Source organism: Bos grunniens, chromosome 15 (assembly GCF_055505025.1).
Source record: "Bos grunniens cultivar Pamir isolate PY7600 chromosome 15, Bosgru_T2T1.0, whole genome shotgun sequence".
Taxonomy (NCBI): Eukaryota; Metazoa; Chordata; class Mammalia; order Artiodactyla; family Bovidae; genus Bos; species Bos grunniens.
This window is the reverse complement of record NC_141179.1, coordinates 24,366,936-24,392,455: the sequence shown is the minus strand read 5'-3', so window position 1 is coordinate 24,392,455 and position 25,520 is coordinate 24,366,936. Positions and strand designations below refer to the sequence as shown.

At 43.7% G+C, this 25,520-nt stretch overlaps 2 protein-coding genes across 14 annotated transcripts in view; one reads left to right on the top strand and one right to left on the bottom strand.

Moving 5' to 3' along the window:
* The window catches only part of TTC12 (tetratricopeptide repeat domain 12), a 47,856-nt gene extending 22,706 nt beyond the window's left edge, over positions 1–25,150 (bottom strand). For 3 of the 13 annotated variants that reach the window (XM_086339263.1, XM_086339269.1, XM_086339268.1), the window contains exons 1-8: positions 25,088–25,150; positions 23,416–23,488; positions 18,540–18,703; positions 17,978–17,999; positions 17,255–17,332; positions 16,104–16,225; positions 11,773–11,832; positions 6,365–6,436 (exon numbers count right to left, since the gene is read on the bottom strand). In XM_086339263.1, the coding sequence (XP_086195389.1) occupies positions 6,365–6,425 (61 nt within the window). In that variant the 5' untranslated portion in view covers positions 6,426–6,436; positions 11,773–11,832; positions 16,104–16,225; ... (3 more) ...; positions 23,416–23,488; positions 25,088–25,150. Of the gene's footprint in view, positions 1–6,364; positions 6,437–11,772; positions 11,833–12,024; positions 12,132–16,103; positions 16,226–17,254; positions 17,333–17,977; positions 18,000–18,447; positions 18,704–23,415; positions 23,489–25,049 lie in introns of those variants that run through there. The other 10 variants (XM_086339259.1, XM_086339265.1, XM_086339256.1 and 7 more) reach the window with 9 other exon arrangements.
* LOC147357449 (small ribosomal subunit protein eS27) lies at positions 699–1,055 on the top strand. Its single transcript, XM_086339270.1, has one exon. It carries the CDS (start codon positions 721–723, stop codon positions 973–975), a length of 255 nt encoding a protein of 84 aa, XP_086195396.1. The 5' UTR covers positions 699–720; the 3' UTR covers positions 976–1,055.
* Positions 25,151–25,520: the final 370 nt, after the last annotated feature.

Below are 25,520 nucleotides of genomic sequence, written 5' to 3'. Positions count from 1 at the left end.
TCACTTTCTGCCCTCCTTTCCTTCAGAGAATCTTTCCCTGGCCACTCTCTATAAAACCAATCTCACCTTCACCACTTCCCAATTTAGTTTTCTCAGGGACACTTCTCACTATCTAACATACCACACATCTGCTTATTTGGTTTCTATCTTGTGACAGGTCACCCTCACTGCAAGAAAGTGAGTCAAGGATTTTGTCTTGTTTGCTACTGCATTCCTGCTGCCTAGAACAGTGCCTGGGACACAGAGAGTATGCATTAAATATTTGCTAAGTGAATTAATTAACTGAATAAATGAGTGAATAAATGGAATTTGGTGGACAGGAGATTAATATTTTCCTTTTTACCTATTATTTGACTTAATTATGATAAGTTTGTATTATTTTTGAATTAAAATCTAACAGAGAATAATTTTTTAAAAATGTACAACAGGGGGCAATTTCTTATTAAACATATAATATCTTGTAAATGGAAAGACATCTCGTGTTCATGGATTTGAAGCCTTAATATTGTTAACAATATTCAATGCAATTCAATGCAATTGAGAGGGTAACAGGCAGGAAGGCCAGGGGTCTCCAAATAGAGGAAATAGCCTGCAAGTGTCAGACATTTTTATCTCTCTTAAGCGGCAGGAGGAAACAAACTAGCAATATTTTTTCCTTCTCTATACAAATTTAAAGAGAGGTTTCGCCCTTTCCGGCGGTGACGACCTCCTCACGAGAACATGCCTCTCGCAAAGGATCTTCTTCATCCCTCTCCAGAAGAGGAGAAGAGGAAACACAAGAAGAAGCGCCTGGTGCAGAGCCCCAATTCCTATTTCATGGATGTAAAATGCCCAGGATGCTATAAAATCACCACCGTCTTTAGCCATGCACAAACAGTAGTCTTGTGTGTTGGCTGCTCTACTGTCCTCTGCCAGCCTACAGGAGGAAAAGCGAGGCTTACAGAAGGATGCTCTTTCAGACGGAAGCAGCACTAAAAATACCCTGTATCGAGATGAACGGGAAACCATCCCAATAAACACGTTTTGGATACAAAAAAAAAAAAAAAAAAAATAAAGAGAGGTTTCTCTTAAAATATTGTGTTGCCATAATGACACCCGGCTTCGCCTGAAGTTAGCTATTCTCGAGTCTAGAGATAACCAATGCCTTTTTCTTATGGAAATGTTTGTCTTAAGCTATGCTAATGTACTATGCCTTTACCCCAAACTCTGTCTCCAAGTCAGTTCCGCCTCTTGGCCCAGAACCTACTTGACAAACCAGTATGGATATTGTTCCCCTAATCTATGTAAATGAAACTATTTGTATGGTGGTCTGCCCTTCTTCAAGATTCAAGTTAATCATTTTATGGCCCAGGATAAACCATTTATCCCAAAATGCATCTTATGGGTGAGGGGCCTGGTGCCATTCTGAATTTTAAGATATTCCTTTCTTTCATTAACAGACTGCTAGTGACTATATAACATCCAGCTAAAGACTAGCAGGGGGGTACTCTTTCTGCCCCCTTCTGATGCCTATGTCAGAAGCTTTCTCTATCTCCTTTATACTTCAATAAAACTTTATTACACAAAAGCTCTGAGCGATCAAGCCTTGTCTCTGGCCCCGGATTGAATTCTTCTCCTCCGGGGGCCAAGAATCCTGGTGTATTCGCGTGATTCAACAACAACCTTTCACAATCTGCACTAAAATTCCATCTGTCTAAATAACATTCCATTGTGTAAATATACCACATCTTCCTTATTTGTTCATCTGTCGATGGGCATTTAGGCTGCTTACATGTCTTGGCTATTGTAAATAGTGCTACAATGAACACTGGGGTACATGCATCTTTTCGAATTATGACTTTCCCTGGATATAAGATTAGGAGTGGGATTATGGGATCCTAAGGTAGCTCTGTTTTTAGTGTTTTTAAGGAACCTCCACACTGTTGTCCAATTTACATTCCTACCAACAATGTAGGAGGGTTACTTTCTCTCCACACCCTCTCCAGCATTTATTATTTATATTACTCAGCCATAAAAAAGAATAAAATAATTCCATTCGCATCAACATGGACAAACCTAGAAATTATCATACCAAGTGAAGTAAGCCAGGAAAAGACAAATATCATGATATTCCTTACATGTGAAATCTAAAAAAGAAAAAATGACACAATGAACTTATATAGAAATAGACCTATAGACATAGGAAACTGCAAGGAGATCCAACAAGTCCATTCTGAAGGAGATCAGCCCTGGGACTTCTTTGGAAGGAATGATGCTAAAGCTGAAACTCCAGTACTTTGGCCACCTCATGCCAAGAGTTGACTCTGATGCTGGGAGGGATTGGGGGCAGGAGGAGAAGGGGACGACAGAGGATGAGATGGCTGAATGGCATCACTGACTCGATGGACGTGAGTCTGAGTGAACTCTGGGAGTTGGTGATGGACAGGGAGGCCTGGCGTGCTGTGATTCATGGGGTTGCACAGAGTCGAACACGACTGAGCGACTGAACTGAACTGAACTGAGGTTGGTCATAGCTTTTCTTCCAAGGAGCAAGCATCTTTTAATTTCATGGCTGTAGTCACCATCTGCAGATTTTGGAGCCCAAGAAAATAAAGCCAGTCACTGTTTCCATTGTTTCCCCATCTATTTGCCATGAACTGATGGGACTGGATGCCACGATCTTAGTTTTTTGAATGTTGAGTTTTAAGCCAGCTTTTTCACTCTCCTCTTTCACTTTCATCAAGAGGCTCTTTAGTTCCTCTTCACTTACTGTCATAAGGGTCATGTCATCTGCGTATCTGAGGTTATTGATATTTCTCCTGGCAATCTTGATTCCAGTTTGTGCTACATTCAGCCCGGCATTTCGCATGATGTACTTTTTTATACAGCCAGACATCCTGGAATGTGAAGTCAAGTGGGCCTTAGAAAGCATCACTACGAACAAAGCTAGTGGAGGTGATGGAATTCCAGTTGAGCTATTTCAAATCCTAAAAGATGATGCTATGAAAGTGCTGCACTCAATATGCCAGCAAATTTGGAAAACTCAGCAGTGGCCACAGGACTGGAAAAGGTCAGTTTTCATTCCAATCCCAAAGAAAGGCAATGCCAAAGAATGCTCAAACTACCACACAATTGCAGTCATCTCACACGCTAGTAAAGTCACGCTCAAAATTCTCCAAGCCAGGCTTCAGCAATATGTGAACCGTGAGCTTCCTGATGTTCAAGCTGGATTTAGAAAAGGCAAAGGAATCAGAGATCAAATTGCCAACATCTGCTGGATCATGGAAAAAGCAAGAGAGTTCCAGAAAAACTTCTATTTCTGCTTTATTGACTATGCCAAGCCTTTGACTGTGTGGATCACAATAAACTGTGGAAAAATCCGAAAGAGATGGGAATACCAGACCACCCGACCTGCCTCTTGAGAAATCTGTATGCAGGTCAGGAAGCAACAGTTAGAACTGGACATGGAACAACAGACTGGTTCCAAATAGGAAAAGGAGTACGTCAAGGCTGTATATTGTCACCCTGCTTATTTAACTTCTATGCAGAATACATCATGAGAAATGCTGGGCTGGAAGAAGCACAAGCTGGAATCAAGATTGCCAGGAGAAATATCAATAACCTCAGATATGCAGATGACACCACCCTTATGGCAGATAGTGAAGAGGAACTAAAAAGCCTATTGATGAAAGTGAAAGAGGAGAGTGAAAAGTTGGCTTAAAGCTCAACATTCAGAAAATGAAGATCATGGCATCTGGTCCCATCACTTCATGGGAAGTAGATGGGGAAACAGTGGAAACAGTGTCAGACTTTATGTTTTTGGGCTTCAAAATCACGGCAGATGATGATTGCAGCCATGAAATTAAAAGACGCTTACTCCTTGGAAGGAAAGTTATGACCAACATAGATAGCATATTCGAAAGCAGAGACATACTTTGCCAACAAAGGTCCATCTAGTCAAGGCTATGGTTTTTCCTGTGGTCATGTATGGATGTGAGAGTTGGACTGTGAAGAAAGCTAAGCGCCGAAGAATTGATGCTTTTGAACTGTGGTGTTGGAGAAGACTCTTGAGAGTCCCTTGGACTGCAAGAAGATCCAACCAGACCATTCTAAAGGAGATCAGTCCTGGGTGTTCACTGGAAGGACTTATGCTAAAGCTGAAACTCCAGTACTTTGGCCACCTCATGCGAAGAGCTGACTCACTGGAAAAGACTCTGATGCTGGGAGGGATTGGGGGCAGGAGGAGAGGGGACGACAGAGGATGAGATGGCTGGATGGCATCACTGACTCGATGGACGTGGGTTTGGGTGAACTCTGGGAGTTGGTGATGGACAGGGAGGCCTGGCGTGCTGCAGTTCATGGGGCTGCACAGAGTTGGACACGACTGAGCGACTGAACTGAACTGAACTTTGCATATAAGTTACATAAGCAGGGTGATAATATACAGCCTTGACATACTCCTTTCCCAATTTGGAAACAGTCTGTTGTCCCATGTCCAGTTCTAACTGTTGCTTATTGACCTGCATACAGATTTCTCAGGAGGCTGGATAGTCAGTCACATGTAAAAGAATGAAGTTGGATCACTTCCTCACACTGCTGCTGCTGCTACCGCTGCTAAGTCGCTTCAGTCGTGTCTGACTCTGTGCCACCCCATAGATGGAAGCCCACCAGGCTCCCCTGTCCCTGGGATTCTCCAGGCAAGAACACTGGAGTGGGTTGCCATTTCCTTCTCCAATTCATGAAAGTGAAAAGTGAAAGGGAAGTCGCTCAGTCATGTCCGACTCTTAACGACCCCACGGACTGCAGCCTACCAGGCTCCTCCAGCCTTGGGATTTTCCAGGCAAGAGTACTATATACAAAAATTAACTTGAAGTGGATCAGAGATCTAAATACAAGTGCTAAAGCCATAAAACTCTTAGATCTTGGATTAGGCAATGGTTTCTTAGATTTGATATCAAAATCCTAAGCGATCAAAGGAAAAAATTAGGTTATGTAGACTTGCATAAAAATTAAAAAACTTTTGTGCTATGAAGTGAAAAGATAACACAGAGAATGAAAAAAAATATTTTTAAATCATTTATCTGATAAGTGACTTGCATCCAGAATTTATATGAATATTATATTATGATAATATTTATATCACTTTATATTGAATAGTTATAGAAATATAAATTTATACCAGATTGATTACATTTATACTCAGTATAAAAAGACAACCTATTGATAAAATAGACAAAGGATCTGAAGAACCATTTCTCCAAAAATGGCCAATAAGCACATGAAAAGATGCTCGACATTATTAGCCAACAGAGAAATGCAAACCAAAATTGTGAAATACCACTATAAGGTGGTATACTCATCAGGATGGGTATAATAAAAAAGACAGATAAATAGCAAGTATTGTCTGGGATGTGGAGAAATCAGAAACATATACTGCTGGCAGGAATGCCAAATGATGCAGCCACTCTGGAAATCACATGGGCAATTCTTCCAAAGGTTAAACACAGAGTTATCATGTGACTCTTCAGTTTCACTTCTGGGTGTAGAGCCAAATAGACTGTAAACATGTGTCTATACAAAAACTTGTACATGGATGTTCATAATACCCAAAGGTGGAAATAAGTCACATGTTCAACTGACGAATGGATAAATAAAATGTGGTATATCCATACAACGGAATATTGTTCGGCAATAAAAGAAATGAAGCACTATATATATTAATGTATTACAGCATGGATGAAACTTGCAAACATTATGCTAAGGGAAAGAAGCCAGTCATGAGAGACCACAAATTGTATAGTTCTATTTACATGAATAGTGCAGAACAGGCAAATGGATAAAGACAGCAGTAGATTATTAGTTGCCCAGGGGTGAACTGGGGGTGGGGGTGGAGGGAAGGGAACTGACTGCTAGTGGGTGACAAAAATGTTCTAAAGTTGATTGTGCAATTCTGACAAAACACTAAAAACCACTGAGTTGTTTATCTTCCATAGAAGAATTGTTTGACACCTGAATTATATGTCAATAAAGCTGCTATTACAAAATATATCTTAGTGTGTACATATATCTGCATGGCTGCTTTCTGGTGATGAGATCACAAGTGAATTTTGGTTTTTCATCTTTTTGCTCTGTCTTTTCTCTCCAGAGATGCTCTTCCTGGAGCTGAAAGAACAGTGGGAGAAGACACTGCAGAAGAGGTTCCTACAGCAGGCAGGGCTGCACCAGATGACACTCAGTATCCTTCTCAACTCCAAGATCTACTGTGGAAAATACTAAAACGTGGATTAACACCTCATCAACTTGGAGGAATGTGGTTCTCCTCTGAGACACTCTGAAGCACAGCTCTGAGATCAAACACACCTCTTAGGCTTCCTCTTGCACTTACCACACTGTAGTTCTTTAGGGCGAGGTGGGCTTTTCCCATGTGGAAATACGCTTTTGTGCATTTTTCATCACACTGCATAAAAGAGAATCACTGATCAGATGTTTTGGAAGATTTGAAATTATTAGCACCAACTGCCCAGCTAATAGGGTTAGGGCAGCGCTTTGATTCTCAGGACAGCCACCAGAGTTGACAATTAAGACTTTTTCTGTGCATCTGTGACCAAAATAATTGATGCTTGCAAGGAGTCTGGATGCACAAGTAAGCCCTCTATCAAATTAATTCATGATACTAGCCAGTTTTCATTTCCATTTAATGAAACTCAACCAGGAAACAAACCAGAAAGCCTTAGTTTAGAAGAGCTCTTGACCCTGGTTGAACATTAGAATCACCTGGGGGTGCTTGTAAAAAAAATCCTGAGAGCCCAGCTGAAACCCACAGCAATTAAATTATACTCATGGGTAGGACCGAGGCATCGATAATTTTTTAAACTCTCCAGGTGATATAAATGTACAACCAAGTTTGAGAATCACTGGTTTATGAGAAGGTAGGAAAATTTACTCTGGGTAAACAGCTGTTACTATTACATCTTAGGAAGCCTGGCAAGTTCCTCCCTTGAAATAAACCACAACATATATACTAGAAACTTGCGTTTGTATCACTTATGATCTGAAAGCGAGCCCCCTTCAAAACGTATGAACTTTACAGCTGAAACAATACTGCTTGCCAAGGGGCCCTGCACTGGTCTGCTCTGAATTACTATAACTACAGAGGGAATGATATAGCAGAGACATAAACTTAAAGCATCCAGTTAATTCACTGAACCCCTTTTATGTGCCAGGCCTTGTGTCGAGTCAGATGCTGTCAGGCATGTATATGTACAGAGGGAGTCCAAGCTCAGGAGTCTAGAAAGTCCTGGGTGAAGCCCTGTCTGCCCCTCACAAGAAGCGGCACACTGGCCAGGCCCCCCGGCTTTTCTGAGGTTCACTGTCCTCATCTGCAAAGTGGAGATCATAATAGTGTTTCTTCTTGAGAGAGTCAGTTCCTAGGCAGGTTGATAAGGAGTCTAGGGGTCCCCAAGGAGAGAGGGGTCTGGAATTCTTAAGGAGGAAGAAAGGACAAACTTTTTTTCTTTCTCCACATTCCTTAGGATTATATAACAATAATGTATCTGCCTAAGGACAGTCTTTGGATTAAACCTTCTGTTATCTTAAAATGTAAATTATGGGAGTAGGTCTGATGAGGTCTTTACAGCCTCCAGACATTCTTTGGAGTATATAACTTCATTGTTAACACTAGCAAGCGGGTACTCTTTCTGCCCCCTTCTGATGCCTATGTCAGAAGCTTTCTCTATCTCCTTTATACTTTAATAAAACTTTATTACACAAAAGTTCTGAGCGATCAAGCCTCGTCTCTGGCCCCGGATTGAATTCTTCTCCTCCGGGGGCCAAGAATCCCGGTGTATTCGCGTGATTCAACAACAACCTTTCATTCTGGGCTGTTGTGAGGAGAGAATGTGTGTAAAATAGTGCAATACCAGGTAAGAGAGTGTTAGCTGCTGTTGCTGCATTTACAAGAAAAGCAATGATTTCAGGGCAAAAAGGAAAATTTAAGAAAAGCTAAAGAATAATAGAAGGGGTAACAATAATCATTACATTGGAAGAGCCCTTTATAGATGCATTTTCATGAATATAATTTCCTGATTCCTTGCTAAGTGAATGACGGTAATAATGCATTATTTTCAGTCCTGACCATATGGTTCATATGAATGATCTTATGTAAGCCTTATAGCAACTCTATGAAGTAGATACAGTTATTACTCCCATTTCACAGATGAGGAAACCAGGGGTCAGAGAGGTTTAAGGTCACACAGACCCTAACTGGAAGAACTGGGATTAAGATCTAGCCACTGGACTCCAGGACCCAAAGGCTTAGGTATCACACCGAATCTCCTCCAGAGAAGTGCTACAGCAATTCTGGAGGAAATCCACTCTGAGGAGATATACACTAAGTCCCCTACATACGAACCTTCAAGTTGCAAACTTTCAAAGATGCAAATGTGCATCTGGTTCCAGCAAGGAACCAGATTCCGTGCCACCCATGTCAGGCGTGAGTGAAATTGCAGCTCGCCTTCCGTCTCCTGTTTCTGATGATCCTTCATCTCTACCATCTTCCACCTCTCCCTCCTCCAGTCAGTAACGCCTCTTGCCTGTTCACTCCTTGCCAGCCCCGTATGCTAGCTGTTGTACCTTACTACTGTACTTTTCAAGGTACGTACTCTAAGATCAAAAATGTTTTATTTTCTGTTCGTTTACTTTTTACGCATTATTTGTGTGAAACCTATTATAGTACAGTACTATATAGCCAATTGTGTTAGTTGGGTACCATGGCTAACGTTATTGGACTTACGAACATATTGGATTTATGAACGCACTCCTGGAACGGAACTTGTTCCTATGTAGGGGACTTACTGTAGTCTAACAAAGACATACTGCGTTTCAGAGGATGCCAAGACAATCACATGGAAACCTTTGGGGGTGGGGGCAGCCAAAATGCGAGGATGGGGGCAGCTGAAATGCAGGCACTGGCAGGGATGAGCGTTGAACCCACGAGAGAAGACAAGAGCTTTGAAGGAGAAACTGCAGGAAGAAGAAACGCAGGGAGCTATGGAGTGAACCCTTGCAGAACTCACACAGGATGGAACTAAGAAAGCAGGAAGAGGACCGTCTGAAGGGAAAGGAAGCTCACAGAAGCCGTCTGCTCACGGCGCCTTCACTGGCAGGCATCAGGGTTCCAGCAGGGGAAAGGGAGCCCCACTGTGCCCTCCTGACGGGGTGTATTGTGGCCACGCCCCCGCAGACACTGCCACCAGGGGCCCGCTCGCGCACTTTCTCACTAATAAGCCCTTTCTCCTTTTGATGAGGTATCAACTCTCACCAGGACTCTCTCAGGCAAACCCCAGATCCCCTTAAAAGGAATTCTGCCTTCAGAGGAAGATGTCTTTTATTGTAAAGGAAGAGTTCTGCCAAGAAAGAAATGATTCTGATTCTAATTGAAACCCGCTTCACTGCCTTATCTTCCCTGACAAGGAACATGGGCCTTGAAATATCATCACATGGGCTTGTCGCTGCCAATTCACAGGTGTCAAAAATACTAAATTGGCATGAAAGTACTAATACTATTAATAATGGAGTGCCACTGACATTCACTACTGATATTTTAAAATGTGAAACTTTTTCTTTTGATTCACAGCTTCCATGTAGAGCCAAACCATTGTTAGTTTTCAGATCTCCTTATACATTTTTTTCCCCCAGCCCTCCAAGTGTTCACCCAATCCTCTGCAACAGGGAGCCTCGCTGGGCTCTTATCAAGGTTGGCTGCTGGGTTTCAGCTGTGCTGGGCCAGCTCTGCTTCGTGCTCACCGTTCATCACACCGGGCTTCAATTAACATTTGGGAACAGGCCAGCGTGTCGTGCTGAATCACCATGAGGCTGTGATCAACTCTTTGGGCCTTTTCAGATCAGAAAAGATACTCATGAGAAGCCCCACGAGATCTTGTTTCTGCCACGTGAGAGGCACGCCCAGGGATGACGGGGTTTCCAGTTTCCATGAGAGGTGTTTACAGTCAAGGGCTCAGGGCACCAGCCTACGGCGAGGCCAACATGGGCTATGTGATCCCGTCCAGTTTACTTAATTAATCTCTGAGGTTCAACTTCCTTGTTAGAAAGATAACTGTGGTGTTGACCAGAACAGAAGGCTATGAGGCTCCAATGAGATAGCTCACAGTCAGCGAGCAGAAATGCAGCTTTTTCTCTTATTGCTAAAACACCAGAGGAAAATGTCCTTGCCTTTCTCTTCTCTTACAGATGATAGCAGAAAAAAAAAATCATGATCACATAAAGCAACATAACAGGCTAGTAGATCTCCGCTGGAGCCATGGAGAACCTGAAGGCACCAGCTTTGGGCAGTTCTCATCACTTAAAGACTGTCATGATGCCGTGGGACAAAGTGTTTCCTGCACCATATCTTTTAGGGGGTAAAGAAACCAAGCACTCCAGATGTCTGTTTTGGAGAGACTCTCCTGTTTTAGAAACTGTTATTAGTAAAGATGAGTTTCAAATTCCTTGCTTATCTTCTCAATATAAAATAAGGAAGTAGGTGGGGCCAACATGCTGCTGTGGCGAGATGCTCTGGGATGGGTTAGGCTGGACTGGGGAAACCAAGCCCAGGATAAACCTGATATATTTTCCTGGCACTTTAACTTTACTTGATTATAAGTTATTGAAAATAATACGGTTATATTAAAACAGATGGATACATTTAATGGTGTGCAGTGCAAAATGTGCAAGGATTTCCAAGATATAGTGAAGTCGCTCAGTTTTGTCCGACTCTTTGCAACCCTATGGACTGTAGCCTGCTAGGCTCCTCAGTCCATGGGAGTCTCCAGACAAGAATACTGGAGGGGGTTGCCATTTCCTTCTCCAGGGGATCTTCCCAACACAGGGATCGAACCCCAGTCTCCCACACTGCAGACAGACTTTTTACCATCTGAGCCACCAGGGGCTCCTAGAAATAATTTGCATCTGAGAAGAAATTTCATGCTCTCTGCTTTTAGACCCTCCAGGGGCTCATGTTCCTTCTGTTAGCACGTTGGCAAGGAAGGTTGAGAGGCATTGGTTTTGATTATTTAGTTAAAGGCCCTTGTGACAGAGTAACTTGGGGGAATGTGGATTAAGGGTTATTTAAATATTTAGTCATCTGAAATAATGTTCCAAAGAAGTGATCATGACATTTCTCTTTTAAAAACCCTTCTAAGATTTCCACCAACAGTCCTTCCTTCTCTCTACCTTTGATTATCTATTTTGGCAGAAATACCACGCACAGTATTATGCTATCTGCCTGAGGCCTGACTAGCATCCAGGCGGAACACAGAAAATCTTGCTTCTGATTATTTCTCTACAAAGAGGCGTGCTAGGACACATTTCTGAATGAGCAGAGCTGGAGGGGAAAAGGATGAGCTGATGAGGAAGGATGGCCACATGGCAGAAACAAGCCCCCCAGGTTGGCTCTAGAAAGCGCAAGACGCATCTCCACCATCACAAGGAGCAAAGCGTCTGCTAACACTACAGTAAAGGGTGAGCCGTTGTGACAACACCCTGAAAAGCCAATGTTAACAACAGTTCCTCTAGAGTACTTCCTCTGGGTGAGGCACCACAGGTGTTATCATAACCCTCACAACAATTCTATTCTCTCCCATTTTACAGATGAGGAAACCGAGGCTCTGACTGCAGCGTCCATACCACTTCCCACTATGATACAACCATACCTCCCCTCTATTCACTTCAGGACTGAGACACCCGGCCTTGAGCAATCCCCCCTCCATCATGTGGAAGAGGAAACAACCTTCTTACCTTCAGAGCCCAGTCACAATCCACCAGTGCCTTCCGGTAGTCCCCAAGTTTGATATAAGCCTGTAAAGACACAAATAGCTGCTATTCACACACAGTTCTGCAGCGAGCAGTCTTCAGTCAATGCAGAAAGCGCAGTCGGGCAGGAGAGAGCGGTGCGAAGTATTAATAACTGGTCCCTGCCTGCACCAATCAGGGTCCCGGCAGGAAACAGATGGCACTCATACTGGGGAGTTTAATAAAGGGACTATTTACAGGGTGAGTGCAGGGCAGATGGAGACTAGCAGTGGCCAGCCAGCACCACTGCTGGACCTGAGGGGCAGGAGGAGGAGTAATGGACAAAACGGAAGAGGGCTGCTTTGTGAAGAGCGCTGCTTAAGAGGAGCTGAGGCCTTTAGTAGAGCGGAAGCTGGAGGAGAAAGCCCCAGTTCACTTTCCTCCTTCCTTCTGATCTCACTGGCCAAATGGAAGTTAGAAAGCTGGGGAGGCAAGAGGCCAGTCCACAGAGGTCAGTCCGTCCCCCAGGGCACAGAAGGATCTGGGCAGTGGCGGCAAACAGAAAATACCCAGCACACTAAACACCCCTCGAAAGGAAAAGCCAGCTCCTGGAGCCGACCCTGCTGTGAATGTCCCAGAAGGAAACCAAACGAGAAAGGGGATCAAAAAGACAGATAATGACAAGTGTTGATGAGGATGTAGGAAATCAGAGCACTCATCCACTGCTGGTGGGAACTGCAGTGATTCTGGAAGACAGTCTAACATTTCCTCAAAAGGTAAAACACAGAGGTGCCATATGATACAGCAATTTCACTCCTGGGTATATAGCCAGGGGCCTATACGTATATGTTCATGCAAAAAGTTGCATGCCAATGTTCAGAGCAGCATTACTTATAATAGCCAGAAAGCAGAGATAACTCAAATGTCCACCAACTTATGAATGGGTAAATAAAATGTACTAGATTCACACAATAAAATATTTGGCAATAAATAGGAAGGGAGTACGGATGCATACTGCAACACGGATGCACCCTGAAAACACTGTTGAACGGAAGAAGCCAGACACATAAGGATAAATACTGGATGATGTCATTTACGTGAAAAGCCCAGAACAGTCAGGTGCATAGAGGTGTACAGAGACAGAAAGTAGATTAGTGGTGACCCAGAGCTGGTGTGGGGGAGGACAAAAGGATTGAGGAGCTTAAAGAGTATGGGATTATTTGGGGGACGATGAAAATGTTTTCTAAAATTGGTTGTGGTGAGGGTTGTACAATCCTGTGAATAGAAACCACTGAACTGTACATTTTCAATAGGGGAATTATTGGTTATAGCGACTGTACCTCAATAAAGCTGTTACCAAAATATGATCAAGAAAAAGTTTTGCTTCTTTCCTCCTGAGTGCAGCAAGGAGGAGGAGTTTATACAGGAAATGAGCTCATACAGGAAATGAGCTCATGTAGGAAATGAGCTGACATATAAGAGTCAAACTATCCCCAGGAGCCCTTGGTTTCAAATGCCTTGCAGCTCTCTTCTGGGATCCCCTACAATTGAGGAAAATCTTGAAAATCAGGCATTAACTCAGAATTCTGTGATTCACTCAAACTGAACTAACTTAAGAATTTAGATCATTTACAGTTTCCAAGAACTGTGGCACATAAGCAAATGAAAGTCTGCACCAAGGCTGTTAAACCCTCTGTATTAATTACTGGATATGAAAGACGCTTAATAAATTCTTGTCAAGTTGCACAAAGTAGACTTTAAGTGCTCTTCTTTCGGAAAGTTCCCTAAGAAGCAGCAGTGATCATCCTATTGGAAGAAAGGAAAACCAGGCCCCAGGGTCCCATTAGTCACCAACAACAGGTTTGCCCATGACCAAAACCGTACCAGGGCACTGTGACATTCTGAACAATAAATCAGGTGTGATATCTACATGGACAAACCAATTATGAGTTAGTGTTATAATTCACGAGAAATCTAAGCAGTCAACCAAAGTGAGGGGGGAGCAGGCAACAGCAGGTTAATGGAATTTCTGCTGGGCAGCTCTTTGTACCAATAGAAAGGAAGCTGCTAGGCAGTGCTTTCATTAATAGGGATTTGGTACTAATTGAAGATGATGACTCTTTGAGCTCTCTGTTCTATATAAAGCACCATCCTTTCCTCTGGGTTTGGGGTTTCATTTGGAAGTCAGAGGATGTGAGGAAGAAACTAGCGTCCTTCTAGACAACTTCAGTCATGACTTTACGGCATTGTTATTCAGGATGCAGACTCTGTATGGGCTTCAACAATTTCTCTACACAGCCTTTCACTTTTCCTTCTTTTTCTCTTTTAAAGCTTGGACTCAACACCCTCTAAATTTCCTGTTTGCTTTTGTTTTTCCACATTTTGAAAAGAACGACTTTTCCAAATGGCAATTAAACTCCTGATTTATCTAAATTACACCAGCAATCTATTGATCATAACATTAGCTCCGGGAGAAAAACAAAGCGATGGAAGGGTAGGTTTTCTCCCTAGCAAGCAGCGACACTCAATTCACAGGGTCCTTATTAAGTGTTTTCTAACTCCGCATGCATACAGGGAGGCATTTTAAAAATAGTCAATGGTTCAAATGGTTCCTAACACCAGGCAGCACATTTTGTATTTATTTGTCTCTGAATAAGCTTTCTCTTTGGGAAAAGAGGAAGGAATTGCCTCCCTAAAGCTTTTCATTGCATTTACCTATTTTTATCCACAGTCATTCTTAATGTGGTTCTCCAGAACTAATCAAAGTACTGCTTAAACTTGAGTACAGTAAAAATGTAACTAATTTAGAGTAATCAGGGTATAGACCATGTGAGTTAGATGTAGGGTCTGCATTATATAACTTTCTAAAGGAATTCAATTTTACAGCTTTCAAGTAACTTCAGAGTAACAAGACTGAATAAGCATCCGGAGGTAAATGGTTTGGAGACCAAATTTGTGATAAATAAAAAAGAACTATAATTATCATATTAATTGTTTGTATTTATAGCTGTTTCTTTTGACGTGTCAACAGAAACCTCACTCCCTCAAGTGGACTTTCTGTGCCTCCAGCAAGTGTTATATAACTTAATAAGGATTTATTGAACATCGGTTATAAGCACAGCATTAGGGGGAAAAGTATATGGCAGTTTTTACCCTCAAAAAGTGTATAATCTCGTGAGGGCGATAAAATGGACATGGCAAAAATCAACCTCTGGCCATTTTATTTACCGATTCTCTTCCTTATATTTTTTTCTCCACAAATGGGGGTAGGTAAATGACACCTCAACTCGAGACTGATTTATCCAAACTGGTGAACTAACGAGTTTACGTTGTGCTTGGATTTTATTTATCATTAAATCATTGCCACGGTCCAGCCTTTTTGGACGGCTGACGTCCTGTTTCTTGCACTCTTCCTCAACGTACCACAGCAGGGTATTCTTAATCCTGAGTTACAAAATTGGAGCTGACGAGGATCCTCTCCTTGTCAATGACATGGCATCAAGTTCATCTCACCCAGGCCCTGCTGACATACTCTGATCATCAGATAATCATGTCCACGAATCTGCCAATTTTTCAGGCCTGAGCAGGAGAGAGCTCTCCCATAGACAAACGCAAGCACTTTTCAAAGATAAGGTCACAGGTGACATTTCTGTTTCAACTGAAAACTATTCATCTCGTCCCTTCATTAAGGAGTAGATGATAAACATCAAGGTAATGATTTTTATCTGGTGTTCCAGAAATCTGAGCTCATCTGTGATATTAAATGGAAGTATCGGGGGTTTTACAAACTCAAAATTTCTGAGAAATTGGCTCAGGACCATTAGCTCTAGTATACCCAATCACAGAATCTTAATCAAGGAGGGATTCATACAGTGAGTAAGAAATTAACAAGAGAGTAACCCTTAGCAGCCTTAAACTGGCATCAAAAAAGAGGATGAACTAAGTCAGTGGTGGCAGAATTCCGAGGTCTCACAGGCTATCTCATTCCACTGGCTTTCTCAGCTATACACGGGGTGAAGTGCCTGGGGACCGTCAGTGAGGAGATGGGTGACTTTTACTATGGAGACAGCTGATTATGTGTAGCTATTCCCAAGTTCTCCTTTAATGAGTCCAAGTTGGTAGCTTGAAACTGGAGCATAGTGAAGAGTATTTACACCATGGAAATTGGCAAATGCTCCATGCAGATCAGCCTCCACCCCCAGCCCAACCAGAGCCGGCTGCTACGCGTTTACCAGCACACGGCGGGTACCACCTAGTCTCACCCTTCTCTGCTTTCACAAGGTTAATGGCTGCTGCTCCCTGGGGAAATCCCGTGGACACACCCTTGCCTCACTGACCTGAGCTCGGTTGGTGTACAGCACCTTCATGTCCTTCAGCTTCTCCAAACCCTCACTGTAGCACAGGATGGCCGTTTCGTAATCACCTCTGACAAATGCTTCATTCCCCTTTTCCTTTAGGGCTGTGAGAATAGAAGTCATACAGGTGAGCTCTCCCCACACACTGGAAAATTCTTTCAAGCTTCACTGCCCTGATTTTCCAACTCTACTTTGAAGGTTAGAACGTCCATCCATCCAAAGGGGGCCTGTTACTTCCTTCTCTCTGCAGATCATTCTGGGTCGATTTCTTTTATATAAATCCTCCCCAAGTCTTCTAAGCAGCTTCTCAGAAAAAGTAAATGTTTCTGTCTCAAGGCTCGGAATATTCCAAGCTTGCCACAAAGAGCAAATCTACACATTCAGTGTCTAATAAAGAGATTCAAACGACTAATTTTCTAGCAAATATGGAATCATTCGGATCTGCAGGGCACATGGCACTGAGTGGTATAAAGTAAATGCTGAAAGTATTCTTCTGTCATATGTATCCCCCCCATTCCACGACCACACACACACAACCCCAGCTCTTTCTTTTCCTTTATTTCCTCTCTCCTTTCTCCCAGCTTGGGGCTTCCCTCATAGCTCAGTTGGTAAAGAATCCGCCTGCAATGCAGGAGTCCTGGGTTTGATCCCTGGGTTGGGGAGATCCCCTGGAGAAGGGAAAGGCCACACACTTCAGTATTCTGGCTTGGAGAATTCCATGGGCTATATAGTCCATGGGGTTGCAAAGAGTCGGATACGACTGAGCAACTTTCACTTTCACCCAGCTTTGTTCATTTTTCTTTTTCACATCTTCATCTGTGCCTCAGGCTAGAGAGTGGTACCTCACTCCCATCCCTCCCTACTTTCCAAGCATCCTTTAGTGCTGCTACATTCAGCGATATGCCTTAGAAACAGGTCTGACTGTGGAGGCTATCTCAGGGCTGTGTCTGCCTCTCCGCCTGTTGCAGCAGAAACAGGAAACAGGTTTCTGCCTGGCCAGGTCCCACTGCCTCAGGCGCATTCTGAACCCACCCACTGGGAATCTTGAGGTCCTCAAACAGCAGCATAAACTCCCCTGCTTTTTCCAGCACAAATCATCCCTGCCATTAAAAAGTGAAAAGACTGACAATTACCATCTGCTAAGACTTTGTTTTCCCTTCTTCTTTTGGCACGTTCTTTTGCATCTTTCTCCAGAGATGCCAAGAAGGCTTCTGACAACAGAGTGATTTCAAATATTAAAAAAGAAAAATCCAAATACTATAATCAGTTCTTTAGCTCAAATTCAGAAGAAAGCCACTTTAGAGTTTTAGAGCCACACGTTTCATGCATACACATGTAGGCACACGCACACATGTGGGTGCATGCGTGCGCACGCACACACACACACACACACACAGATTTCAGAGACAACTGAAATGACATTTTCTTAATTTGACATTAAATGGGAATCCGTGTGATGTATTATTATACATGATGACTATGTCGGTGCTTCAAATTTGAATTATGCCTTTTAAAAGAGTTTTTCTTTGAAGACGGACTCTTTTGGTTCCACTTAGCATAATGAGCTGCTGAGCTGAGCAACTGAGAAGCTCTCTGGATCCTTCTGAGTAGCTAAGAGTAAATTGGATGAAACAGAATAACTGAATTCAGTGTACAAAAGATTGGCCAGAACACAGGAAAAATCCTCTGAGCACCATCCTCTCTGACCACTAGTAACAGAATTGGGTGATCAGTAGGTTTTTGTTTATGGTTGTTTGTAAGCCCAGAGGCTATAATTTAAGGGTCTAGAAGCCACAATCAATAAACACTGACTTTAAATGAATAATACACATTGGGAAGAGAGATGCTGTCCTTACCTGTGTTTATTTCATCTGCATCCTGCAGGGCACAGGTTATCATAAAAACAAAGAAACAAATTTCAAAAACTACTCTCTTATTTACACATATACAAACCAAGAAGGCAGATAAATTTCAAGGGGGGGAGTAGAGTCCTTTCCTTTAACCATAATTCTAGAAGGCTGCAAATTCAGGGGGCTTGCTTTAAATCAAGAGATCTGATTATGGCATAGTTGTTATGGGGCTAGTCTGCAGAAACCAGGGACTCTAGCTGTGGCTGTATGAATTGGAACTATGAGTTAGTAAACTGTTACATTAACAGCTTAAAAATGGTCCTAATCTCAGTGGGTGGAGAGGCCAAATTTTCATTAAAACTAACCAAAAGGATTGTGTAAGGATGACTCAGAAAGACCAAGAAAAATATATCAGAGTTTATACTTCCTTGTGAAAAATGGAGTGATTCTAAAGAACAAGTCTATTTCAGCCTCACCAGGCAGTTGAGATTAAACCACTCCTTCCTCTGTTTCATGCAGGCTTCCTTGCTGTGTCCACATAGATAACTCCACAATAAGGAAAGGGCACCTTCGTGGGAGCTTGTGGGGGACTGATCACGGTCTTGTTCACGGTGGTCCTGCACTCGTCCTCCTCTCGGCCCCCCTCTGTAAACTGCAGTCTCTTTTCTGTCTCAAGGACCGCTTTCTCTCGTACGACTGGATCATCAGAATTCATCTCCTGAATTAAACTGGCTAGAGGAGAAATCAGGTGAATCATTCACATAAGGTCTTCAAAAAGAAAGACCCTATTCAATATCAATGATGGTGCAGTAAATTTCATGGGGAAGGACTTTTATTTTTCCCAGCTTTTTTGAGATACAATTGACCCATGACAATGTGTAAGTCAGTGTACCACATGGTCATCTGATACAGGTATACAGTGAGAAATGATTCCCAAACCAAGATGAGTTAACATATTCATATTTCAATTTGTTTTTGTGAGTGGTGAGAACATTTAAGATCCCCTTTCAGCAACTTTAAAGTGTACAGTATTGTTAACTATAATCACAATGCTGTTTATTAGACTCCCAAAACGTATTCACCTACTACAGAGTTTGTGTAAATGCATGTATTTAAACATCTTAACATCTCGCATGTATTTAAACATCTTGCATTCTTTTGCAACTTAGCTTTTTTCTCTTAGTATGCTCTAGAGATATGTTCTTGATACAAATAGTTCCAGTTGATTCATTTCACTTATTTAAATAGGTTACTCATTCTTTTATTGATGGACCTCCAGGTGTTTTTAATTTTTTTTCTATTCCAAATAGATGCTGAGTTGAATACATGTATATATTTCCCTATGCACATATGTGACATATTCTTTAGGCTATATCAATTTGTATTCCTACAAGCTGTGCACGAGAGTTCCTGTGCCTCCACATCCTTGTTCACACTTGTTGTTATACTTCCATGTCGCTTTCACTATAACGCGTTTATCTCCTTAATGTTGTCATTTGCCTTTTCTTGAATGTGACTGGGATCCAGCATCTTTTCATTGGTTTGTAGGCCATCTGGATTTCCTTTTCTGTGAATTGCCTGCTCCTATTTTCTATTGGGTTGTTTGCCTTTTTCTTATTATGATTGTTTTATATATTCTGGACTGTTATACATATTTGTGAACATTTTCTACTTGGGTATGGTGTGTTTTTGTTTTTATGGAACCTTCCATTGAAGAGATTTTCTATGTGTTAAATGTACCAATATTTCCCCTTATGACTTATGCTTTTGTGTATATTAAGTTTACAAATACACTCTTGTGTGTCTTCTAAAAGTTTCAACATTTTGTTTTTCTCATTAAGGTATTTAATCCACCTGGAGCCAACTTGCTCTTTTTCTTTTTGACTGTGCGGATATGCAGGGCTCTTAGTTCCTCAACCAGGGATCAAACCTGTGCCCCCTGCAGTGGGAGCATGAGTCTTTAACTACTGGACCACCAGGAAGTCCCCTGGAGCTGACTTTGTGTAGGACAGGAGCACCATTTGTTTAAGAGTCGCTGCTTTCTCGCCGATACACTGCGTCATCCCTGTTTCATGCTGCATGTGTGAACCTGCTCTAGGGCTCTTCATTCTGTTCTACCGGATGACCTGTCTTTTTCAGCACCAAAACTGCCATGCATAATTACTACAGCTTTATAAAAAAACTTGAGCATCTAGTAGGGGGATCCCACCTTCTTATTTTTCTGCAAAATTTTCTGCACTTTCGTGGCCCTTTACCCTTTCATGTGAACTCTGGAATCAGCTTGTTGAATTCTACACGGAACATTCTGGGGATTTTGATCTATCCCAGGTGGCACAAGCAGTAGCACTGTTCGTCGCTCAGTCGTGTCCATCTCTGTGACTCCATGGACTGCAGCCCGCCAGGCTCCTGTCCACGGGATTCTGGCAAGAATGCTGGGGTGGGTAGCCATTCCCTTCACCAGGGGATCTTCCCAACCCAGGGATCAAATCTGGGTCTCCTGCACTGAAGGCACATTCTTTACCACCTGAGCCACCACAGAAGCCCCCCTACCTCCTAGAATAGAGAATATTTTATCTACAATACCAAAATAAATCCATCAAAATGTATGCAAGACCTTTATGGAGAAAATTATAAAATTTGATCAAAAGAGCTCCCAGTGGTCAAAATGGAAACAATTTGAGCAAGAAAACAGACATGATAGTTTTGTATTAAATATCCATGAGTCTGTATGGAGATTTACCTTCAGTTCAGTTCAGTTCAGTCGCTCAGTCGTGTTTGACTCTTTGCGACCCCATGAATCGCAGCACACCAGGACTCCCTGTCCATCACCATCTCCCGGAGTTCACTGAGACTCACGTCCATCGAGTCAGTGATGCCATCCAGCCATCTCATCCTCTGTCGTCCCCTTCTCCTCCTGCCCCCAATCCCTCCCAGCATCAGAGTCTTTTCCAATGAGTCAACTCTTCCCATGAGGTGGCCAAAGTACTGGAGTTTCAGCTTTAAGTACTGGAGTTTCAGCTTTAGCATCCAGGGTCTAGCAACACTCAATACATAATGAGCACCCAAGAAATGAATGTATAGAATCTATACACATGTGGCTATATACATTTAAGTTACGTATAAATGAAATAAGACATCCCAGGTGGCAGAGTGGTCAAAAATCTGACTGGCCATGTAGGAGAGGCAAGAGATGAAGGTTTGACCCCTGGGGCTTCCCTGGTGGCTCAGAGGCAGAGAATACGCCTGCCCAACAGGAGACATGGGTTCAATCCCTGGGTTAGGAAAATCCCCTGGAGAAGGAGATGGTAACCCACTCCAGTATTCCTGCCCGGAGAATCCCATGGACAGAGGAGCTTGGTGGGCTACTCTGGAGGGTCCATGGAGTCGAAAAAGAGTTGGATATGACAGCGACTAAACAACAACTACAAATAAATGAAACATTAGGGGAACTCCATTAGTAGTACTAGTCACATTTCAAACCCTCGATGGCCACCTGCGGCCATTGATTACATCGTGCACACTGCAGATTATAGAACATATCTGTCATCACAGAAAGTTCTACATACAGTATTGACATCAATGGTATGGGAATGAACTTGGGGTATGAATGAGTGTTAGCCAGATAAATAAAGATGAAGAGGCAGAGGGAAGAAAGCCAACAGGCAGAGCAGGAGCTTCAGGGGGGTGTGTGGGGAACAGAAGTAGTTTGTTGCTCAAGTGTGAGGTAAGGAGAGGCGAGAGGCAAGGGTAGGGTCACGGGAGGACTCAGGTCCTTGATGAGAGCTTGAAATTTATTGTGACTGCGGGAAGAATCCAAGCAGAGAAGTGTCTGGGTCAGATTTGCATTTTAGATACATTACTCTGTGGGGAGTGTGAGCCTAGAGGTAGGAAACCCAATCAGGGGGTTGTTGAAATAGTCTGGATTAGAGAAGCAGAACAAAGGGAAGTTGGGAGAGGACAGAGCTGAAGAAAGAAAGCAAATCCGAGGGCTGATTAAATTCAGGGCTGAGAGAGGAGGGGTAGGCCAGTATGACTTGTAAATTTAGGGGATGATAGTGCCACCAAGTGAGACGAGAATGATGGGGAGGGTAGGAGAAGCAAGTTTTATTAGGGGTCGGGGGACAGAGAGGAAAGAGACAATCAACTGAACTCTGGACACAGGAAGCTCCTGGTGTTTGAGGGACACATGGATGTGGCAGTTGGCATAGAGGCTGAAGATCAAAAACGCGGCTGGTGGCAATTGGGATGTGGGGTCATCAACAAGGGTGGGAGCTAAAACCACACGCTTGGGCTAAACCACCGGCAGAGAAAGCGGTGAACAGTGGGCCAGGCCAGAACAACATAGAGGAGAGGCCCGTGACAAACGCAGAGAACACACCAAGGATGAATCATCTATGAAGCTGCCTGGACTATTTTTAAAACGATTTTATTCTTTGGACCCACACAGCCTGTGAGAAGCGACAACTTCAATATGTTTCTATTAGATAAGTTTTGCCTTATTGTCGGTTTTCTTGTTTCTACTCTCTAAAAGTCCGTGGGGTCGCAAAGAGTCGGACATGACTGAGCGACTGAACTGACTGACCCTCAAACAAGCTCCCTGAAGTCTGAACAGGGACTGGGTACTTCGGAATCTCCTGTATGATGGTCTGTGTGATCAGCGTGTCCTCTGAGAGCTTGTCTGAGCTTCGGAAGGGTGTTCCTGCCTAGAGGAATAGACAGGGGTGTGGCAACCAGGAGCCGTCCATGTAATGTGATGGACACTAAGGGAAGCCATTTGACTTTGCCTCTGCAGCTCAAAGGGCTTCCCAGGGGGCACCAGTGGTAAAGAACCTGCCTATGAACGCAGCAGACATAAGAGATGCGAGTTCGATCCCTGGGTCGGGAAGATCCCCTGCAGGAGGGCATGGCAACCCACTCCAGTATTCTTGCCTGGAGAATCCCATGGACAGAGGAGTCTGGTGGGCTACACTCCACAGGGTCACAGAGTCGGAGAGGACTGAAGTGACTTAATACAAACGCACGTGCTGCAGCTCAAAACCAGAAATGGCTCTCCCCCCAGACAAGACAGATTCCAGATCAATGAGGCTCCTGAGTGACCTCAAACGGAAGAGCTAGGCTCACTGGTGATGGGGAAACGGAAGCTCCTTTTGACCTGCTTCTACACAGAAGGGGAAAGAATACGGAGAAGAGTGGTTGAATTCCAATCAGAATATTAACAGCTTCACTGATACCAATTAACAGCCAGAAAATTTTAGCCCCAGTCTTCAGTATTACTTGCTTCTCAATACCCTCTTCTGTTTAATCTCAGTGACTTTTTTTTTTTTTCCTTAAGAGTCATAAACCTGTCAGGCAACCCAGGAACTAACTTAGAGTGATCATCTCTCTTTAGGCACTCCACTTTCCTAGAGTAAAATTTAATTTGTATAGGATTTACTGGTACTTACTGATTTCATCCACATTTTTAAGAAATTTCTGCAAGTCTTCCTCTTGATAGTCAGCCATTGTGAACCAGAATCCCTGAGGGAGGCAGCACAGACGATGAAAATTAATAATAATAAAACACTAAACAGAATTCGTCAGGCTTATTAGCCTGCTAAAACCAAGAGCCAAGTGATTATTTTAAAGACAGATTTGTGTTTACAAAAGTCATGAATAACAAGCCGGGTGATCTATTTCATTCTGACTCCTGTTAAGGCCAAGGAACACTCATTACATGTAGTGATATTGCCAGAAAGCTGCCAGCCTCCTCCAATGGGGAAACTGCTCTGCAAAATGTCCCTACAAGGCCCACACTGACTGCTGATAAGGGATCCGGTGTGCAAGAGACCAGGGGGAGCAGCAGACAAGCCACCAGGGATAGGGGACACAAACCCTTGACTTTGATCTTGACGGGCTGGCCCAGCCAGAAGTTTGGACCTGACCTTGTGACGGGTAACCAGAAACAGGTAATCTGCATCTACATGTTCAAATTTATTTAAAATATAAGCCTCGGGCTTGTTTCTGAGAAGTGAAGAGAAGCTACAAATTGACTGAGGGACTGGAACCTGATAGTCCAGCCTTATCTTCTTCTCTCCAAGTACTTTAGCTGGATCACCTCTTAGCTGTTTTTGAGTGAAAAGGCCTCATGCTGTAGCCAGTGGTTCCCAAAGGTCCACCCACAGATCATAAAAATCAAGCAAAAACTGGTTTAGTACACAGATTCCTCAGCCTTAGCCCAGACCCCCTCAGTATGCTTGAAAGAGTACCCAGAAGTGTACAGTTCTAAGCACTCTCTAAGCAAGTAATTCTGATTACAGTTAGGTTTAATAGTCTTCGAATAGTCTTTAGTAGTCTTCGAAGCCACATTTAATTGGAAATTCCAAATCTGCCAGGAACAAGCTGTGAATTATTTGATCTCTTTTGAGATTCCACCAGTTATATAAGCTGTGCTACCTTAGCTAAAGTCACAACCTCTCTGAGCCTTATAAGCCTCATTGGTTCTAGCAAACAGGGCTATTTGCAGACTAATTAAAAGTGCCAGGCACTCTCGATGATGACTGGTTATTGTGAGGCATCGTTATCTGTAAATCAGGGCAGGGGACTTGTGGCTTAACTAAATGATCCATAGGCTTCTTTCCAGCTCTAACAATTTAGGCTCTGGTGGAACTGAGGCCTAGCCAAGTGAGTTAACGTGCTCGAGGTTAGGAGGGGCAGAAGGCCGGAGAACTACCCTGGGGCAGGCACCAAGCCCTCGGCTCCCAGGGCGGGGTCTGAGGGCGCTCCCTGCCTAGCCAGCAAACCCACGACGGGACGAGAAGGACAGGGCGAGGGGAGGCCCAAGAAGTTCTGCAGTGCGCGCTTCACCGGCTAGAAGCCTGCGGGTCGCCTGGAGCCTCAAAGTGTGCTGGGGCCCAGACACGCCCCGCCCACCCGGCGCAGGAGGGCGGGGACGCGACATCGTTGCTTAGCAACTGCTCCACAGCGTCCACCCGCCCAGTGCCCGCCATAGGAGTCCTAGCCCACAGCTGATCCCGTCCCATCCACTGGAGCCCAAACTAGTGTCCTCTGCTCAGTTCTGACGGAGAGATCAGGACTAGACCTGAACATGCGCAGGCTGGGCCACCCCGCTGCAGTTACCTGACCGCGCCACCGTCCGGACAGGAAATGGCGGCTGTGGGCTGGCGGTGGCCGACTGGAACCGGGGAGGAGCGGGCCCGAAGGTGGGCGTGGCTCTATCTCCGAAGCCCCGCCCCGCCCCGCCCCCGCGCTCTAGTTCGGGAGCGCGCAGCCAAGTTCAGGGCCAGCTCGGGCTAGGGATCTCCGATCAGCACGAAGGAAATGTGGACGGGGCTGGCAGAAAAGCCCAAGTGACCTGCGCTGATGCCTGAATGAGCGCCAGGTTTTCACCTCTTTCTCCTCTAGGATTGGGGCAGGGGCGGTGGTGTCACTTCCATTAGTTTAATAATCCTTGGCCCCAAACGGGCAAGGTCAACAGCGGTACTTGGGAGAGTCAGGCTTGCTTATTGGTATAGATGAGATCTTCGGAGAAGACAGTTACGTGACGACTCTG

Coding starts and splice junctions, on each gene's coding strand:
- LOC147357449 (XM_086339270.1), top strand. CDS start 721: ATGCCTCTCGCAAAGGATCTTCTTCATCCCTCTCCAGAAGAGGAGAAG.